Source organism: Empidonax traillii, unplaced genomic scaffold, assembly GCF_003031625.1.
Source record: "Empidonax traillii isolate 1590-97213 ecotype Southwest subspecies unplaced genomic scaffold, ASM303162v1 scaffold773:size403244, whole genome shotgun sequence".
In the NCBI taxonomy this organism is placed as follows: domain Eukaryota; kingdom Metazoa; phylum Chordata; class Aves; order Passeriformes; family Tyrannidae; genus Empidonax; species Empidonax traillii.
This window is the reverse complement of record NW_020955966.1, coordinates 170,020-191,450: the sequence shown is the minus strand read 5'-3', so window position 1 is coordinate 191,450 and position 21,431 is coordinate 170,020. Positions and strand designations below refer to the sequence as shown.

General features: G+C 36.8%; 1 protein-coding gene across 3 annotated transcripts in view; it reads left to right on the top strand.

The window, feature by feature from the left end:
- The window catches only part of ARID4B (AT-rich interaction domain 4B), an 88,674-nt gene that overhangs the window by 9,414 nt on the left and 57,829 nt on the right, over positions 1-21,431 (top strand). For all 3 annotated transcript variants that reach the window (XM_027901320.1, XM_027901321.1, XM_027901322.1), the window contains exon 3: positions 20,436-20,546. In XM_027901320.1, coding sequence (XP_027757121.1) covers positions 20,436-20,546 — 111 coding nt within the window. The remainder of the gene's footprint in view (positions 1-20,435; positions 20,547-21,431) is intronic.

Genomic DNA, 21,431 nt, shown 5'->3' with positions numbered 1-21,431 from the left:
ATAAAAATAAGAGGTTGAGACATTTTGGAAATGAGTACATGTTATACCAGCATTTCAGAATTCAGGAATTTGTAATGGAATATGTGTTTTCACTTTTTAACTTATTTTACTGCTCTGCTTATTGAAAGATAGATGTTGCTGTAATATTAAATGAATGTTACCTCAAATTATATCACTGAACTTAGAAATAAAATATATGTAATTCTTAAGCTTTGTACTTCCATAAATATAAATGCATTTTTGAAAACCTAGCAACAGCTTTATAAATTTCCACTTCAATTTCTTTAGAGGGTTGTCCTGCTAGATGTGCATCAAGGGAGACAGTGAAATACTTAAGCATAAGACTGCAGTATTGTTTGAAAATTAAAGTATGATATGTACCAATATGTACCTTGCTGCCTGGAACAGAGACAAAAATGGAGACTGTAATTCAGCTCTGAGTCATTTCCATTTTTTTAAATGCAGATTCATTCTAAGGTGCTCTTCCAGAACTTTAAAATGACAATCCACATACATTTACACATAGAACATGATTTGGGTAACTGTAAAGTGTCTTTGTCGTCTTTGTGGAATTTCATGCCTATTTTCCTGCAATGTTGGACAATTTAAAAGTCATTAAAGCTTGGATTCATTCCTTTACTCATAGACTACTAGTGCAGTTTTTATAGTCCTAAAAATCAAGTGGCACAAAACATTATGCCACCTGATGCTGTACAGTATTGGATATGTGGACTGAAACCTGCCAAGAGTCACACTTCAAATATGTTCTGGTATTCTTGATCCATTTTAGAGTTGGGCCGCTAAGGCTGCTGCCAGGTGAGTTCCCTGGAAAAACTTATTGTGAAGTTCCAGAAAGTGTTAGTATATATATTAGATGTCTGTCTGCAGCAATTCAGTTTTTCTTTGTTAGTAATTGTTTGGCTGTTGAGCTAATATTCTGATTTCACTGTACTGTGTCTGATGGGAGTCAAAATTGGATTGATGAGTTAAACATATTTCACTCTCTACATTTTACATAATACAAAATACATATTTATATATACACTTAGCAGGGTAGGGTTCTTTAGGTTTCTAGATGCAAGGAAACTGCATGAGCTGCTTTTGTTATATTCTGTATAGTAAGACAAATTCTCTTTTGATGACAGCATAATATTAATAATATATCAATCAGACAGAGAGAGGTGTATGTCCTGCTACGACAGACTTTTTTCACTGGTAATGTGCATGGTATTGGTAGCATCTAGATAGCAACTCGAGTGGTAGTAGGTCAGTTTTAAATTAGTGGAAGGCTTTTATTTTTATCTCCAGTAGTCTTTATTTCAGATCAGTAAAGTTATCCTTACTCTGTTTTGCATTAAAATAGAGAACAATCTGCCTGTTTCTAACTGGAGTAACTTACTGTGCAACAGCACTTATTGGAACATCTGAAATGGTGTAACTAAATCTTAATTATCGTATGACCATAAATATCAAACATAGCTTCTATTTTGTGGAATAAAAATCATTCATGATGCTTAGGCTGGCCTGATCAAGTTTCTCTAGTTAGCTATATTGTTTTTACTTAGCTGGAATTTTGAGCAAGCAAATTGTGATCTTCTTAGAAATATATATATATATATGTATATATAAAAACAAACAAACAAGAAGAAAATGGTAAACTTCAGGTATTTGATTCCAGACAAATCCAGATACTATCTTACTGCTGTAGCAGGATATCCTTACAATGCTTGCCCACAGTTGAACTTGGGATGGAAAAATATACACTACAATACTTGAATGTGATCTGCAAATTGGACTTGTGTTTACAAGAAAACTCCTTAGTCTTAAAGGAACTACAGCATCTTTTCTTTTATCTGGCAGTTTCTCTTAATACAGCCTTTGTGTCCACTGAAACAACATTCCAGCCAAGTACATGAGTGTGTGGGCACACATCATTTGCTAAGAAAGGCCAGCGTGCTTTAGCTGTGTATTCCTCTTTTAGCAGTGGTGATGCACAGTATTTCTGTGAAAGCCAACGTTACAGTGGGCTGATTAGTCATACAGTCATATTGGAAGATTAGGTTTATCCTTTAAGCTATGTATTTCAGAATTCCTCTTTAATTATCTTCTTAGGCTTAGGGAAAAAACACTGATCATAAACATGTAATGAATTAGAATTTCATTGACATACGAAGTTGATACTGTAACATGCTGATTTGATGGAGGCACTGATACTCTGTTGATAGGCATGGTAAGAATGCAGCATTAACTCTGGAACCGAGGACCTCTTAAGAGTGCCTCTTGTTCAGTTTTTGAGAACAGAACAGGGTTTAATGTGGAAAGTAACAGCAGAATTGTTGACATAGAAAAGGCTATCAAGTAAAACTTAAGATAGAATTTTTCTCTTTCATTTTGGTAATCCTAAATGTTACTTTTTGAAAAGAGGCTAAAAAAATGAAGGTTTTAGTATAAGAGGCTTAAAGACTTTGAAGGAAAAAAAATGGACTTTACATAATAGCTTCAGCACACTTGAAAGCAGTGAACAGACTCTTATATCACCTATACAACTTCAAAAATTTTATTCTTGTTCTTTAATATATTGAACAGTTTTAGGGAATCAGAGGAAGGATCTTTCTTTAAATAGCCACTCCCTGGACATGGCTGCTATTAGTCACGGGCTAAGCCAGCTGAAGATGTTTTGGAAACAGGTGCAGCAATGAGTAGCCAAAGAAACTGAAGTATTCTGGGTAGTTAAATTGAATAAAAATATGAAACAAGTAGTTTAGGTCCTTTAATTCCTTAAATTCTGAAAAGTAACCTAGCTGAATGCTAACTGTTTATATATTCTGATTGCTTATATTACTACAGTGGCACTCTACTTTTTGTGTAACATACACCTAAAATATGTCTTCATAATTATGCATCACTTGACAAATCTCCTCTAAACTTGTCTTCAGCTGGATATTTCTGTTTTCTCAATATCTGTTTTAGTTTTAATGCTTGTGTGCTTGGTTTGCTACAAGTATTTTCTGATGGAAAATTCTCAAAAGGATTTTCAAATTATAGAACTTAGTTGAACAGTAAAAGCTTGCATTCTCTGTTTTGAATACTTGCCATATTGATTACATTTAGCCTTTTTTCCCCAAACCTGCTTTCACAAACCTCAGACTTTAATATTGAACTCTTACATATAGGTAGAGAACAACTCTGCAAGATGAATGTTGTTGTGGAAAGGAATAAAAAAGAGAAATTATCAAGTTTCTTGTAATACCCTAGCTACAGACCATGCAGGAATATTTGGTCAGTAGTATTATCAGAAAATGCATTGAGATGGGAGAAGAGTTTGCATGTGCGCTTATGTTTGTTAGGTTTCTACCATTATGTTCCTACAAGTTAGGAAAGTTGTAAAAGCTCTAGCTCATGAAGCATATTCTTATAGGAACACCATAGCTTTTATGATGAAATAAGGCAAAAAATAAAAACTGCAAGGCTGTGGTTATCTTACATGACAAGAGTGGCCCCGTAGGTGCTGGTAAGAAACATGAGGAGATGTAACAGAAAAAAACGTTGATTTTTCCCTCTTCCAAGCTCAGATAATTAGTTATGTGGTTATAATTTATTATATAGCTACAGTCTTAACCAGTCTGCTGTCTGCTCTTCTTGACTGGGAGCTTTCTGTAGTCTTAATGAACCATTTTGTAGTAGTGGGAGACCAAACTTAATCTGAATCAGTTTCTCTGCTGCTTGGATGCTTCTGCATAGTGCAAGTGTATGTACAGTAATGCTAATACTTCGCTTCTCTTTAACTTTGCTTGTGTCTGTCTCCAAAAGCTGCCTTATCATTGTCTTAATGCAGTTCTGTAGCCTGTTTCTAAGGAGATCTGGAGACATAATTAAACAAACTGTTCTTTATTCAGAGACCTATAGCTCCATTAGAATATTAGGGGAAAATCAGAACATTGAAAAACTTTGTCTAATGCAACTCATCATTTGTAATTATATTTATTTGCATATACATAGTCCCCTTTTTCTTTACACCTGCAATAGTTGCAGGTACTTTCCATTTTTATGTGGGTTTTTTTTCCCCTTTCCCTTTTTATTTACTGGGAAAAGAAGCTGAAGAATTGTTTGACTATTTTGAAAGATGTAATATCTTTCTGCAAAGATAGATCTACATATCTCTGTAAGAGAAAGATATTTTTATTGTAGTAAATTTACAGGCAGTTCAAAGACTGTAAGACTGTATTCCAGATGCTATAAAAATATAGCCTCTGCTGATTTAAGCCTGAGGTACTACTGATGTTTTGCATGTGTATAGTTGTTATGTGCTATTGTATCTCCACTAATACAATGTTAAATAATTGTTTATTAGGAAGAAGAATCTTCTTCACAGGCATCTTGGAGCGAAAAGTGAATATTTGCTAAGTGTAAAAGGGAAAAAAACATAGGAAAGTGTAATTTGCAGGACGTTGAAAAAGATATTTACAACGTATCATGCCAAAACATGAGACTAGTCTAGCTATACCTGTAAAGGATAATACTTGTAATTTCTACTTTCAAAAGTTTATGCTGCAAAAGTAATAGTGATCAAGTTAACATTTATATACACACACCCTCCCAAGCACATATGTATATATTTTAATATCTAGAAATTACCTACAGTTATTTGAAAGGTTCTGTTTGTGGGCTAGCTTACCTTTGAATTTCATTCCAATCCCATTCTGTTAGATGTTTCAAATGCGTAATTCTTGCATAGGGAATTCCCAGAAAGCCAGATATAAGGGCTCACTTTTTTTAAGCCAAAATACTGCGCTCTTAGTGTATTAGTTGTTTTATCCAAATGAGATGTGTTTTGTTAGCTCTTGTGCAATGTTTTCCCCTGGAGACTAAAGAATAGCGAAGCAGGTTAGTGCTGAGGGATAACTGGCTAGTTTAGACCAGGAATGAAGATCTGTCAGAATGTTCCAAATTAGGATTGGCTTACACTAAAACCTCAGGAAAAGTCTAGGGATTAATGTTGAATCTAGTTGAATTCAAACATCATCCAAACCCCAAAACAAATGAAAAATGTTTGAGTTTGGCTGGTTTGCAAAATCTTAAAAGTTATTGCTGGCACTGAGCTAGAAAGGAAGACAGACTGTTGGTCTGTGCATGCTAAATCTCCTGAAGCCAGCAGAGAAATTTAAGGATGTTTCTGCAGAGCAAGTTACTGGAAAGCAAAGGAGAGCCTGGTTTGAATGTTCTGAACTGCATCTTCAGATTCTGTTACTTGCATTTGTATCTTAATGAGTCTGAGCCGTACACTTTTCAGAACAACTTGTTCAGAAAAGCCAGGAGAAAAGCAAAAGGCAAATTGGTGGAGAGAGTAGAACTTTTTTCTGTAGGTAAGATACCTTTGTTCTCTATGCTTTAATTTAATATAGTCTGAAATGACTGTATCTCTACCAAGTCTGAATTTTTCAGAAAAAACTAGATGCCAGAGGTGTAATTGACTGAAATTACCTTTGGAGTTATATTTAACCTTTCTTTAGTTGATTTTTTAATAGGAATGTCAGGCTCTGTAAGGGGGGAGAAAGTCTGCATATTGATATTCCTGTAACTGTAGTGAAACGGTGAGTGCATCTGCAGTGTCAAACAGTGCTAATGGGATTCCCGCGTTAAATCCATGCAAGACTACGAGACCACTGAAAGAATATGTTTTCTCATATTTTGATCTCTTTGCCAGTATAGTGTAACCTGAAACAGGTTTTTCTGGATTCAAGTGTGCTTTAGCATCTGCCATTGGTGTTAAACTCCATGGAGTTAAGGTTTATCCTTCCATGTGCGAAGCAGTGACTTCTTGGGAGCAATCAGCTGAAAGGTTCTGGATAGTTTTTTTGTTCTGCTATAGATCTCTGCTCCTTGAAGGCCTTTTAAAGATTGTCTCAACACTAGGTCATCATCTTGGTGCAAATTATCTGTAGTCCAGTCATTAAATGTCACGTTTTCTTGACTGTCAAATCAAACAGTGTTATTTTTTGGCAGGACTGATCCCATTTATAAATTGAATTAAGTAAAGTGTTTTGTGGGAAATTCTGAAATTTTCAAAATTAAACTTGAAATTAGTTCTCAGTTTACAAATGAACTTCTTATTTTACAAAACCTCCTAGTGGTAATGGTGCTTTGCTAGTTTGCTATAGAAATCAACAGTCTATTCCAACAGAATGCTCAGTTAAATCAGTAATACCTGCTTTGTTTGCAAATAATGTGGGCTGGATATAAAACTTAACATATACTGTTTTTTTGAGTGCTATCCAAGTAGATTAGTCTTTGAATATAAACTCATGTTTGACCTTGGATATATGCCGGTGCTGAAGTGCTTTCAACCAGTTTAAAGCCACTTCAGGGATTTAGTGGAGATGCTTGACTGAAAGCTGTTTGTTTGACACCAAGATCATTTGAAGAGACAGTTAGCTTGGCTACAAAGTCATTAAAAAAAAAAAAAAAAAAGTAGCATGGTAAATGTCACCTTCCTCATCCAGCTAGGGGCTTCATACTTTTAATTTTTGGAATTTGGAAAAAAAGAACTTAGAGATCAAGACTGTGCAATGAAAAGGTAAATATAGAAAATGCTATCACACAAACATATGAAATGGTGGTGAAAAGAGGATTTTTTTCTCAGTTGAAATTTCTGTGGTTTTTTTGCAAGAGCCTTACAAATTCTAAATTATTATGGAGTGCTACTTCGTGTTGTAGTTGGAGGCAGGCTGCCAGTTGACCCATTGATTTATCCTCTTCTACTTTCTTAACTCTGGTGTATGATCTTACAGGGAAATCATACAACTTATTGAAGTGAAAGAAAATTAGATTAGCAAAAGTAACAGAAATAAGTAGCTATGTGTTGAATTGGTGAGTTGAATCACTTTAGCCCTTAATCAAAGGTGTATCAGAACAGATGCAAAAGAGAGGATGGACAGGGAGAGGCACCATTCATGAAGATTTGAGTTTCAGGGGCCAAAGCCTTCCTCTTTTACACTTGTGAGTTGTTGATTCAATTCACAAAAGAAATATGAAAGAGCACACCATCTGCATTACTATGGTGGTGAGCACCTATCAGCACACACCTCCCCCTCCACCTTTCCCAGTTTGAGAAATTAGGAACTATTGTTGGTAGTAGGTATTGTTTGTCACCAACTCTGATTGCTTAAACCCAGTTTATTGGATTTATTTTTGATGGCTACATTTTTTTTGTTTGTTTGTTTTCTGTAGGTAGACAGATCTTTTTTAATATTTATCCTAGCATTTCTGTCTTTATTCTTATAGGAGTGAATAGATTCAACCCATTTGAATGAATAGACTGATTTTCTCACTTTGCATAATGATCAAAGCTGCATCCTGGTGATCATTCAAAGTTACCAGGAGAAACAAATAAATGAATGTGACTTGCATTTAGAACAGTTCTGTTTTAATAGATTCCAAGCATACAGAAGCCATATGCTTTTTGTATCAGGTAGGTCTTAAAGCATTTTTATTTTCAGAAGTTTCCTGTTGGTTCTGTAGCATTCTGGGCTGTTGAGATGTTTTGCCTCTTGCCATTTGTCAACTCATACAATTCTACATAAAACATTCATATTTTGATTCTTATACAGGTAGTTGTGTAGTTGCAAATACAGAAGAAACTGTGTTTGTTAGTAATTGCTCACTTAAAATAAGATTCCTTTTTCTTTAGCCCTCATTTTTCTTCTTCCCATCCTGAATTTAAATAAAGGGTCTATTCCATCTGAATATTGCCATTTCGGAAATCTAATAAGGGACTGTATTAACTACAAGTTATGTTACCAGTTTTCTGTAAGTATTAAGAAAAATGCACTATGAAATTCTAATCCATTGTAATGGGATGCCTTTGAGGCTAAAAAACCCACAGCTGTAATAGCCACAAGATTGCAGGATTTCAGAGCAGTGAGTATAAGGACAAAGCAGCTGGCTTTGGCCTACATAATTTGTTGAGAGGAAGTGGGGACTGACTGCAACAGTTGAGCTTTTAAAACTAAAGAAGTGAACAGATTGTTGCTGAGCGGAGTTGTGTACAGAGTATTTTTAAAATTAGTGTGGTAAGTAAGTTGAGCTCTAACCAGAGATGAAACCATGTGCATACTTCCTGTCTGTCTGAGACATCGCACAAGTGCCTGGGGGCGGCAAAATGAGTTTTGACACACATCAGCACGTATCAGAAGTGCTAAAGCTGGTATTTCTTGGGCCAAGTGGTTTTTCTGATCACTTCTTGGTGAAGTGATTGGCTATTTGGTATATGAGGCAATTCATATGATTTTGAAAAATGGAGATAATTCTTTAGAAGTCTTTCCTGCTGTAGCTGCCTTTATCACAATATATTGTTTTAATTGTGAGAGTTCCTTGTTGATTCAGAATCTGAGTATGAATACCTATAGCCATATTTAGGTGTTTGAATGGCTACCTCAGAGTTTGCTTGATCATAATTTTACGTGTATTTAGTAAGATTGTTGATTTAAAGCCTTGAAGAGATGGAATATTTGTATCAATCCTTATGATCTCTTCAAGCATCTAGTTACACAGTATATTAATATCCTTTTTTAAAATCTAAAATCTCTGTTCATCCTGAAGCCATGGGATTTTCAATGCCTTAGATTATAAGATTAAAGAACCTTGCAATATTGCTTCTTTCCTATGCCATGAAAGAGCACTCAAGTTTGACCCTATGGGCCAAATCCAGTGAAGGACTGTAGCTAGCTAACTTATGGGTGTTTGTGATACTTCTCAGGGGGAGTGTTGGCACTGTGGGAGTCTCCTTTGTATTATAAATAATCCAGGCATGTGGCAGTGGGTGCTCTGTCTCTGTCTCCTGGGCAGAAAGAGAATCAGGTGAGAGGACTTTATGAACTAGGGTGGAATCTGTTGGATGGTTAGTACAGGACCTATCTGCAAGCACTTTGTTCAGGCATCTCATTTCCATGAAAGTGGTTTATGTGATGGATTTGCAGTTGACCAGATCCTCTGAAGGGGTGAAATGGGTGCTTTATTCAATAAGCCAAGACTCCCAGCACATGGAATTGAGAACTTGCCAGCAGGATGAAGTGGGGGCCATCAACAGTCAACACGCTTGCTAGAGTTTCATATTATGGCGTGTGCCACATTAACAGCTCGCTCCTATTGAAAATGGAATGTGCTGCATGCTATTTCCTCCTCCCCTGAGGGGGCAGTTCTTAGAAAAATAGCCAAAAAATAAATGGAACATGAGGCAATGTCAAATTCCTGCCAAAAAGGCAAATGTCATACTGGAATGTTAAGGTATTACTTGAAAATTGAGTGAAATTATGTTTGCTTCTCTTGCAATTAATTAGGGCATACCTGTGTCTGTTTTTAGGCACCAACTAGAAGAAACATCTGAGGTCATTAAATCAAACTCCAGAGGAGTAATTAGAAATACAGGGCCTGTAGGTAAATAGAAATACATATAAATATTTGGCTTATAGGTAAAATTTACATCATAATTTGTTTGTTGTTTTCTATTAGAAATAGGATTACTTTAAGGAGTTGCACCTCTTGAAAGCTGCAAAGGAGAAGTACACTGATCTCTACGTGCAATATTGATAAGACAAGAAATAACAACAGCAAGGAATGCTTAGATGAGATATTATAGAAAAGCCTGTAAACACTGTAGAGAGTGTGGAATATTGACTCCTAAATTTAAGAACGATATTACAGGCATCTGTTACGAATAATACAGCTAAAATGATCCTGCTGAGAGGAAAAGCCTTGATAACCTTCTATGTGTAATTAAGTTTTTGTTTTTCCCAGGAATTTCATCCACTGTAATTTGATAAAATGGTTAGATTAAGTTATTTTAGTCTCTTTGTAGGTATTTTCTAAACTAATTTTCATAGTTCTTTCTCAATGTCTTGTCCTTGGCCAGGAGTTTTACAGTGAATTACTAGGCAGCAGTCAAAGGAGCATGGCAGAGTTAAAATCCTTTCTCCTGTCTAAAATTTGTTGTATTGCTGTATGAAGTTAGCCGGTATATACTACTATGCTTTTGGTAGACTCTTGTGTGCAGTTGGTGATCTGCTACAAATTCATTTTGTTTTGAGAACCAAAGTGCACACGTTCTTCCTTCCCGAATGATTGAATATTTGCATAACTTTGCGCAGATCAGTTGAGCTTAATTTACAAAATAATGTGTCTCTGGGAGAGATTGAGTCCCAATCAGAAAAATCCTAGCTTTTCAGTTTGTTTTGTATTTAGATTTTTTATTTCATATTGTTAGACAGTTGTGTGTAAGCTGGGCATTACTTTTGGTACTCCCCCATTGTTGTCCTAGCTTGCAACAGTGGCAAAAACCAAATTCAAAGGCTACTCGTAATTTTTTTTACCAGGCTTATGTGTTATTTTGTTATAGTTTTAACATTATATTTTTAAAAAGTACTTTATATTAAGTTACAGTTTTTACAGCTATAATTAAAGTTTCATATAAATATACCAAATAACATCTTAAAATAACTGCTTGCAATTTTGGAATATAATTTTATCAGTGCATATAAGACTAAGAAAATCATAGCTACTTAGTGAATTGACTTGGGTCAGTGTTTGAGAAATCTCATTCTGATGGGGGATTTTGAATTAGTAAGTCACCCTTTCAGCTTTCCTTTTCTGTTCTAACCAAGGCAAGAAATTTTCTTTAGTATTTGCAGAAAAGAGAGTCATGGTTTATAGGTTTGGGGTTTTGGGGTGTTGATTTTGGTGTTTTTTTTTTTTTTTTTTTTTTTTTTTTTTTTTTTTTTTTTTTTTTTTTTTTTTTTTTTTTTTTTTTTTTTTTTTTTTTTTTTTTTTTTTTTTTTTTTTTTAACATTCAGTTTTTCAACTTGGCATGAATTTGTGTCTGAAGTTTTACACAACAGAAAATAGTTTTCAAAACAGATGATGATAAACTTAATATGCCACAATTTCCATGAAAAAAACCCCAACATTCTTAGATAATTATCTGATTTTATTTTTTATTGACTATTCCTGTTCTTGGTATCAGTTTTAGTATCTAAAAATATTGTTATATTTTTCTGTCAACCAAAATGCCAGTATTATCAGTTCCCTAGAATAGATTTCCTTTAAAATACAATTTATTTCACATATATAGATTTTCCTGTTCTGTATATTGTTATACTGAATTTCTGTAGAACTAACTTCTTAAACGGAAAACAATAATGAAACTGTCTTTGACTGGAAATAGAAATATTGCCAAAGAATTATACAATTGTTTTAAAAACAGTTTGGTCTCTTCAGATTTCATCGACTACTGATTTTTTACACTTCACATAGTCATATATTAGTCTCTTCACCATTTTGATCAGGAACAGCCTGGACTGGTTTGTTTGATTAAACTATCAAATTATCTTTGTTCCAGTCCCTTTGGAAGACAAGCGTATCATTATCGTATCATTCTTTTCAGTGCTTTGAAACATCCCAAGTTTTACACAGCAGCATCTCTAGACAGAACTGTGGCACATTTTTAAATGTGAGATAAGTTTTCCAGACCTAATAAAATAAATAATGCTTCTAAGTGTTATCTACAGCTTTTAGTTGGAAAAAGAGTACTTGTTAATGTAAAGGTTTAATATATTCCTTATTTTCAAGTGCAAAACAGATATCAGGGACATACTTTTACTAAGTTATTTTACCCTCTAATAACAAACATGTTATTGATTGCTTCCTTTTTGATGTAACAGTTCTCCTTACTTGAATGAATTTTGTTTCTTGCACTAAAAACAGGAAATGTGAAAGTTTTTCAAATATCTGTGACTAAAAGAGAAGTCTTTCTTCAGAAGCTTCTTATTTCAAATTAGGTGTTACTTTTTTATCTGTACATATGTAGAAACTTAATGTTCAGACTTTACTTGGAATGTACAAAAAAAGTCTGGCCAACATTAATGAAGTTGCACCATTTTTCAGTACTAAACTATGATGTTAAATAGTTTGAATATTTAGTTAAACCTTACAGGAAAAAAATTCAGTCTGGTAGCTATGGCAATAATTGACTTCAAAAAAGATTTTATATTTAGGGGGATAAGCAGTGGGAGCAGGCATTCAAAATATCTTCATGTAGCCTTTTAGCAATACAAAACAAGAGACTTACAGAAGGAATAGCAAGGAATTGGCATTATTTTTAGAGAGCCTGATCAGCAGTTCTGGAGTGTTTTTATTAAATAAAACATTGTATAGAGTGATGTGCTATACTGATAGAAAGAATACAGATTTCCATTCGTAGGTCTGAAAGTACTGGAGAAACATCAAATGCCCACTTGCCTGTGAGTTAGATGTGCATTAGCCCCATTCTGCAGAATTGAAAATTGGTACATGCCTGCTGGGTCTCATCATGGTGTGGCAAGTCTGTGACCAAATTAGGAACAGAATCAAAATTCAGTGGGTTTCATTCAGAATGGTAGGGAAAAAAAATAATGCTGTAATTTTTTAAAGCATAGTTACCTTTCTGGATTTGCTATTTTGAATAGGAAATGAGGTAATTACAGTTTAGATGTTTGGAAATTACACTTCTCGGTACATTTCTAGTGGAGAATTGCGTTGCTCTTTGGAAATTATTAGGATAGACTAACTTTTAAAATTTTTGAAATATTTCCTATGTTCTGAGCAGAGTTAAAATATTTTTATAGTTCTGTATCCATCAATTTATCATGGTTCTGAGAAAAAAAAAAAAGGAATGGGATTACTAGTCCCATAAAAATTCAGCTTTACATAGATAAGTAAAAATAATGAAAATCCATTTTGCATTTAGTACAGATACATTAAATAAAATAAGTGTTACTTGTGATTACCAAACTGAACCTCTTGTTTTGGGTCACTTGGTCCTTCATGATCTTAGAACCTGTAAAATCCTTTCCACAGAACTCATTTTAATTTGGAGAGGAAAATCAGCTTTTGAACCCTTTCAAGTCTTTAAGAACTTCAAATAAGCTTGGCATTGGACTGATCTAACAGAATAATATGAAATAAAGAAAATATCCGCTTTGCACCTGTAGAGAAGACTAAAGCTGTCAGAAGTTGATTTAATGCTTCCAGACATCTGTCTGCTAGGTTCTGGTAACTTCCAGCTTGGTTGAGGGGACAGACAGCAATGCCTTTTTGCCACAGCTGTATAATGTTTGCTTACAAGATTGTTGAGGTGTTACTTGAAACTTCCTGCAGGTTTTAAATTGAAACTGGAAATTAGTTTCATTACAAGAAGGCCCCCCCCTTTTTTTGACTTGTAAATGTTTGGTTTGATCAGGATGTTTTCTACCATAATTTTTATTTGTGGGCGAATACTGATAAAATTGAACCATTTTCCTTCAGAAATTTCAAATTTATTAGTTTTGCCTTTCTCTGAAATGTACAACAGTAAAAAAAGCAAAGTATCAAATCGAAATCTGATTTTTCAGCCAGGAGAAAATTTGCCTAAAGCACACTCTTACTCTTGAGCTTTCATCTAATAGCTTTTTCATGTGAAAAACATCACTGCCTTTTATTCTATTTTGTAGTTTGCAAGTTCACAGAAAAATTCCTCCTGTATCCTGTTGCGATGTTCTCATTTCTGGGAGGTGGATGATGGGCCAATGGATTTACTTTTTCTAAAGGAGTTTTTTGTCTTCTGGGCTTCAGTCTTTGTTTCAGATACTTCATTTGTCTCTGAGGAATTGTGTGCCTCAGTAACATATGGTTTGTAGAAAGGTTTTAGAAGTTTCTCATCTTTGCTGTTCTGAAAATACATGAGAAATGTATTTAAAATCAACTATAAACTAATTATTATCTGCCAAATTGAGTATATTAAAGTGTTATAATAACAGTTTTTCCTGAAAATGTCTGCTATTACTGTAAAGTTGAGTGTCCTCCTAACCACAGCAGGTTGAGCTGTAAGCAAAATCTTGTCCTCTTAATTACACCCTGTGATTTTGTTTATTAAGAGATTGATTCTGCAGCGTGTGGGCAGATCTTTGCTACTGGGTGGAACTTACTGCAGTTTGAAAGTATTTAAGGTAATAATCTTTAAATTAAATATCACAGTAATTGGGGAGAAAAATTTTAATTGGTTTCTTTGTGTTTCTTTCCTCTGTGTTCATGAAAACAGTTCACCAGAAGAAGTGTCTAGGGGAAGTTGGATTTACCCTTGCTTTGAAAAAAAGATGCTGTTTTTCAAAGTTGAGTCTTTCCAAGCCTTCATTGCCCCAAAAGTTTCTGAAAACCTGTGAATGACAGTGAGGTGGCTGCTAATTCTGCAGGATGGAAAGGGAATTTTTGCCCTTCATTAGAAGACTTAAAGATCTAGCTTGGGGTTTGGGTTGAAGTAGTGGGGTATTATTGGTGGATTTTCCTACTGATTTGTGGGACTGTAGGTGGAATATTCAAGTATGTGTGTGATTCCCCTTGCAAACTGGGTGTTTCCATCTTGAATTATGGACTATAGGCAAACAATGAGAAAACACATCCCTTGGAAAAATAACTTCAAAATACCATAGGCAGCAGCAAAAAAAGTTTTGCCACTGTTCCTCTTGCTTAATATGGATGAGCAAAAATCAAATGTTGAGTCTTATGATGTTTCTTTTTTAAACCCAGTAATTAATTTGGATACCAGGTGGGGTCAGGAGGAGAATCTTGAATCTTCAACAAGTTTTTTCTGAACCTTGTTATTGAAAATAAACAAATGTGAAATTTTCATTTAAAAACTAAATCCAGTCCTTTCTTTTCAGTAGCTGTGGGATTGTTGGGGTGGTTTTTGCTTCTTGAAATTGCTTCACTGGTTTCTTGACTCAAGAGTCTTGTAGAGTAGATAAATGTTGAATTTTGAATGTTTAATACAAGCTGAAATCTCAGCTCTTCAAACTCTGTATGTATGAAAGACAAAGGGAAGGTATAGACCCAGTTTTTTTCTTTGTGTATTAATCTGAAAGCAGTCCTGCAGGCTTTCCTAGTAACCATGTCTGCTGTGTTTCTAGATTGAATACTTAATCTTGTTTTCATGTGGTTTACTTGGAACATCCTGTGCGTGGTGCAGAGGAATACAGATTAGGAGACAGAAATAATATATTCACACACTCAGTATTAGACGTGCTTATAGGCAAAGCACAGTGTAAAGCAATTTTATCAGCTGCTGTACGGCATGACAGACTTTACAAAGGAATTTGAATATAGTAATGCAGCACAGTTGAAAGAAGAGGGGTGAGGATGATTTCATCCCACATAGATGGAAAAATATATGAATGTGTAAAATAAAAAATGCTGGAAAACCAACTTCTTTAAAAGCCTTTAAATGTATGTAAAAGCATGATGCTATCATTTCAGATTGCAGTGCTAAAATGTGTATTCCAGAGTGCTTTGGAGAGGTCCATGTGTTTCCTCCCTCACACTTGGAAGACCAGAACTATTAATACCGATGTAAATGTCCAAATTCAGAAGATGTGCAGGTTCTTTTATGATGTGGGCATCTAGCCATTTATCAGTCCTTCCAGGTATAATCAGCTTGAAGGCTGGAGCAGAACCCTTCCAGCAGCCTGCTTTGCCTGCCAAAGAAAATTCAGCCACTGAATTGGTGGAAATTGCTGACTGGTCACCTAGAGACTGCTCCTTATTTAAGTGGTAAACCAGCTTTTCAGCTGCGGCAGCCTGTGCTGCAACTCCTGCCCGTGCACAGCAGTTGTGAATTGAGATAGCAGAGAAACTATTCATCCTATTCCCATTAATATAACAAATTTAAGTGCTAGTAGGAGCATGGCGGTTGCCCATTAGTTTGGATTTCCTAATGGAAAGTGCAAAAGTTCTTTCCTCTTTATCCCTTCTTGGTCACCCAAGACAGCGCCAGAAATTTTTATAGTAGTTTGGCTGATGATTTAGGATATAGAGCGCAAGGCGCATTCCAGCGGCGTTCCGGAGGAGCTGCACTGCGGGAGGGCGGGCAGCGCTCGCAGCTTTCCCGGGCCGAGGTGCCGGGTCGGGAGCGATACCGGGCGGATCCTGGGAATTGGCGCTGCCAGTGCTCGGCTCCATCAGCGGCCGGCTCCCGGGAAGCCCTGCGTGCAGATTTACCAGGCAATCGCCTTACGGGGACAAATTTAGTTTACGGCAATCCGCGCTTAATCTTCTGGAGCCCTGGGCGCCTTCGGGGAGAGGGCGCGGGCGGGCGGCAGCGCTCGGGGCTGGCTCGGGCAGCCAGAAACTTCTGGCAGCTTCCCGGCTCCGGCCCCTCCCCTTAAAGCGACAGGTCCCCGGAGAAACGCCGGGGCTCCTCTGCCGCCCAGAACGAGCCAAACAAATCTCCCGGGGCTCCGTCTGCCTCCGGCAGCCTGGCCAGAGCTGGAGCATCGACCCGCCTGTTCGCAGCTCCTCGGGGAGATGCTGAGGCGCTGGGAGCGCTCAGCACCCCCTGCAGCGAATGCCTGGGAAGGGCTCGCCCCGGTCTCTTGCCAGAACAGCCCTGCCGTACCCCCCGCCTGGCTGCGGCCCCACGGTCCCGCGGGGTACAGCTTTCCCCCGGTATCCGTTTGCGGACCGATGTCTGTCTCCCCGTGTCACTCAGCAGAGCCGGCCCCCTTTCTGGTAACCCGGCCCCGGTCATTCATGCAAACAAAATAGTGATCCGTCTTGGAAGCGCCTGCTTAGTGAGTGGTTTCCATGAAGATCTTCAATACCAGGCTGCTGCCAATAGTAAAACAACGAAGCGAACAAGCCGAGATACCACCATCAGCTTCACTTTTCTCCTTCTTCCAGTGTGAACTGAAAGATTTTTGAGAGTATAGAGACGTAGAAACATTGACAGGAAATCGGGGGTGTGCTCTGAATGAAAGTTCATGGTCTCATTATAAATGAATGATAGCATGTGCTGGACATACTTTTCAGTTTTCCTGTTAAAGCCATCAATAAACTTTTGTTCATGATATGCTTCTGAAAAGATAATTCGTACCTATAAATTATAAAGTGCAAGTGATTGTGTTCAGATATAAACTGTAAGTGCAAATTCAGATTACCGTGTTTTAAAATAAAATGAAGGCTGAGACTGCAGCTCAGAAATTTGGAGATAGCAACGTATGGGACTAGTATAGTTGTTTCAAGATATCTTCCAATAATTTTAGGAAGCTCAGAACTTTTTATATGGTAGGGTAGTCCGGTGTTGCCTCCCTCTTCCCTTTAAAGACTGCTACGGTGCTCCTTGTTGAGATACTTTCAGTATGCTTGCAGTACCTTTCCTGAGATTCCTGAATTATATTATCAGATTTTAACTGCATTTTAATGTGCTGTTTTTGTCCTGGTAACTTGTTCTGAAAAGCAAAACCAGAGTAAAAACAAATCCTGAGAAGGCATGTCAAAATTTAACAGACAAAGATATATTCACTCTGCATGTAAGGACACCTATTAAATGACGTAAGCACAAAGCATTGAAGGGATAACAGCAAGGTAAAAATAGCTGTATACTAATTTTAAAATGTCTCTCTAATGTTGATGGAATTGAATAAAACCTGCTTGAGAACATGTGTCTCAGAGTTGGTGAAAATGTCACAGTTGTGGTAAGAATTATCTGAAATAAATGCAAGACTTCGAACTTTACTGTTTAGTTTTCTACTTTGCATTCTCTGTGATGCATCACATTTTGCTAATTGTTTTAACTCATCACTTTCTGCTGTCGCTATCAGTCAGAATGAGGGAAGTATTTTGAAAATTTCAATTAAGTGATTTTGTCACCAAAAATTGTTGCAGTTTGGGCAAAGGGGGAAGTTTGAGAGCCCATATAATTTGTCTTTCAGCAGAATAATAAAACGGCAGAAAAAATTCCAGTGTGTATCCACTGAGGATTTCTCATGCTGTTTTAAAGTGTATAGTGATTCATAGTGGTAGTTAAAGAAATGCATTTCATTATTTTTCTTCCAAAAGCCACTCCGATACTGTGTTTCTTGTAAACATACCTACAGTGGTAATCAAATGGTCCATATGTTTGCTGTTTTTTGAAATTCTTTACAGTGGTAAATATTAACTAGTTCCAGTGGAAGGAGATAGAATAATTTCAAAAGATGTAAGCTAGAGGTTGAAATGAATTTGTGTTTTAGTAACAGAAATTAAATCTGGCATATGTTTGTTCTTCAAATGAATATTCTTTTTGGAAGAAGTTGGTGAGAATAAATCAGAGCAGGGATAAAGTAATCACTTATACTGGTAATTATGATCCTAATAAGAATTTTAAATTCTCTTTAAATTTTGATTGTTGATTTGCCTGTTCCTTTGCCATAAATTTCCAGTCAAAGGCCAGAACTTCAGATTATCTTGGTTGTCAGAATGTTGGATTTTTTTATTATTTTATTATGTTAGTGTTCAATAGCAGTAAAGAAAAACATTCTTTATTTTATGTAAGTTCACCTTAACGTTATGGATTGGTCTTTGTGATAATTTGGCTGTATAGGGAGGTATAAACTGTTACTGACACAACTATCTCTTGAAGTTTTGTTTATAGGAAAATAATAACTGTGTGTATCTTCGTGGACCCATCTGGGATCTGTCAGTCTTGTTAAAGTAATCTCAGTACTCCACACTTTCTTTTAAGTTTGGAAGATGAACTGGCATGAAAGAATATAAACACTGTAGTGGTGAATTAGTTTATTTACTAAAGAGAGTGGTGGAACAGGAGGGATGCACCCCTCTTAGTTTTGCTGTCTTTGCAAGACAGTAAGCATTGTTGCTTTCTTCTGTTCGTATTCATACTGTGTGAAGCAACCACTACTTGGCTCACTAGGGAGAGTATCAACCAGAACTGAGTCCCTCTTTCAGCAACCTTCCAAGTGCAGTAAGAGAAAAGCATTGCAGCCTGACTTTAAGGCAAGTGCTTTTGCACTGTTGGACAAGCAAGGAGGGAATCAGTTTCAAAATCCCAACACTCTTAAGGTTCCTAGTTAATCTCAGTCGAGTTTTATGGTTATTAAGCCTGGATTAGGAACAGATAGGCGTTTGTGGATATACTGCTACCAGTGTGGCATATCGTGCTAGTCTGCATGCAGTCACGTGTACCATGCATGCAGAGAGAGAGAAAAAGAGGGGTGGGTTCGTTAGAGCATTCCTGTTTCTAATGATCTTAGTGCGGAGCGGTAACAGTTTTATAGTAATATATTCTATTCTATTTATAGAAATATATTCTATTACAGGCAAATGAGAGGTAGGCTGGAACAGAGTCAAGGTAAAAAAACATTAATACGGAGTTAACCCCGTTGTATCTCACGTTTCTCAATTTCAAATTTTGCAAAACTTAAATTTCTGATAAATCAGAGATTGAAGCATTCTGGTACATACTTCCATGCCTTTGCTTCTGATGTATTGGAACTGGAGGCAGCCAGTGGGAATTACCTGATGCTGAGTGCAAGTATCTCACCTCTGATACCTGTGAAGATTTATCTCTGAATTCTTCCCACAGAGAGCCTGGGTGTGACAGAGTTGCCTCTCATAAGCTGTGTCTGAATCCATAAGGATGATGTGGCTCAGGCAAGGGCTTAGATCGCTCTTCTCAGCCCTTGTTTGGGGCTCCATGGAGGCTTGAAGCTCTTGGAAACAAACCTCACTCCTCTTGCTGTCACCCCTCTGCCTTCTCTCTTCTGACCAACCGTCAAAAGTGATATTGAGGTGGTTCAGTTATCTGGAATCTCCTCCCACAGATAACATTAGGAGAGGTTGTGTGAGAGGAGATGGGCTTCCTTTGAAGGAACAGTGCCTTCATGAGCTCACTCTGTATACTGTGTATTTGACCCATGGTCTCTTCCTACTCTCTGCACTACTTATTTCCCACCTCTTCTATTTCTTGTTTCCCTATTTGGGTGTCATTTTTTCCCATGTTGTGTGTTACAGAACCTTGTGTTTTGTCTGGACCCTTCACAAGGGTGTTTGTTTAGTCTCCGCCAGTCTCCTACTGCACTTTCCCCATCGGCAGCTCTCCTGATGACAGCCCAACTCTGAACGAAGTCTCTTCAGAGTTGTTATACTTACTAATGAAAAGTGAAGCTTAATTATTTGAGGGAAATAAACACCGTTGTCATGTGACTTATCAGGTCTTGAGGCAGTTAAAGGAGAAAGTAAACCACTTGGTTGGCCTTCACCATTGCAGCAGAACTGGTCATCTCCTGTGTCTTCAGATGGTGCAGAGGTTGGAAGCCTGTGTGGTGCTTGCTGTAGATAACTGTGGTATCAGTTTGTTATATCTATGAGCTTATATTTATATAATGAGATTATATATTTGTATTATGAGATTGTGTTTATATTAATTGTTTAGCTTAGTGTTGTGTTCTGCATTTCTATTGCTGTGATACACATATGCTGTCAGGCTTAAGTTTTATTGGGCCGTTTTTAGTGCTCTGTCCACAAGAGCCAGCGAGACATAGCAGCTGTGTTGCCAGTGGTCAGTAATTAAGAAGCAGTTGTTTTCCTTTCTGTTCCAGGCCATTGATGAGCCTCCCTATCTCACAGTGGGCACTGATGTGAGTGCAAAGTATAGAGGAGCCTTCTGTGAAGCCAAGATCAAGACAGCAAAAAGGCTTGTCAAAGTCAAGGTATGTGGTTTTCCTGTAAACACTTCTTTTTGAAGGGGGGGGGGGGGAAGGCATTAATGTTCAAAATGGCACAATGTGAAACCTCTTTTTAGTCTCAGGACAGCTAAGAGGCTGTCCTTTCCTTGGAGACTGGCAGTATGGTCTTTGAAATAACAGTAAGCTTATTATTGTTGGGAGGGGAGGGGCTCCCCCACTCCCACACAGTTAAGTATGTTCTCTTTCTGTCACTACTTTGTCATCGAGTGTTTGTGGCCTTCAGTGCCATAGGCTGACCTTAAAATATTTGATTAAAATGTGACAAATGTAGGCTTATGTATGGGAGAAAATTACCAGAAAATAGCTAAAACTACTCAACGTATGTTTAAAATGGTTTCATTTACTTGAGAGCACAGGTCACTGCCATTTAGCAGTGGCAGCTAGATAATGCTTCAGGAATAAGCTGAAACCCTACTGTCTTCCAAAAAAAGACTTGGCGTATTGAGTCCTACCAAATAGCAAGTAGCACTTAGAAAACATAAATTAGACTGTTGCTCTGCAACAGTTGTAGTGGCAGAATATTTTTTGTTATATCTACTGTAAATTTAAGTGAAAAATGTGTGAATTGTGTGTGGTGATAACCTGTTATTGAAAAGTCTGCACTGTAAACTGTTGTGCATTATTGAAATCTGCCCTCATGCTATGGTTGATTTTTGCCTCTAGTATGTATGAGAGAGAGAGCAGGTGCTCTCCAAAAGCACTGGTGAGAAGGATGATTGTCACTTATTTAATAATATTGTTAAATACATCAAGAAGTTTTAATCTTAAATCTAACAAAAGAGCCAACAGGTGCTTTTTCATTTCATTAGTCATAAGTCTTAATAGCATCAGCTGGTCTATGTTTTAAAG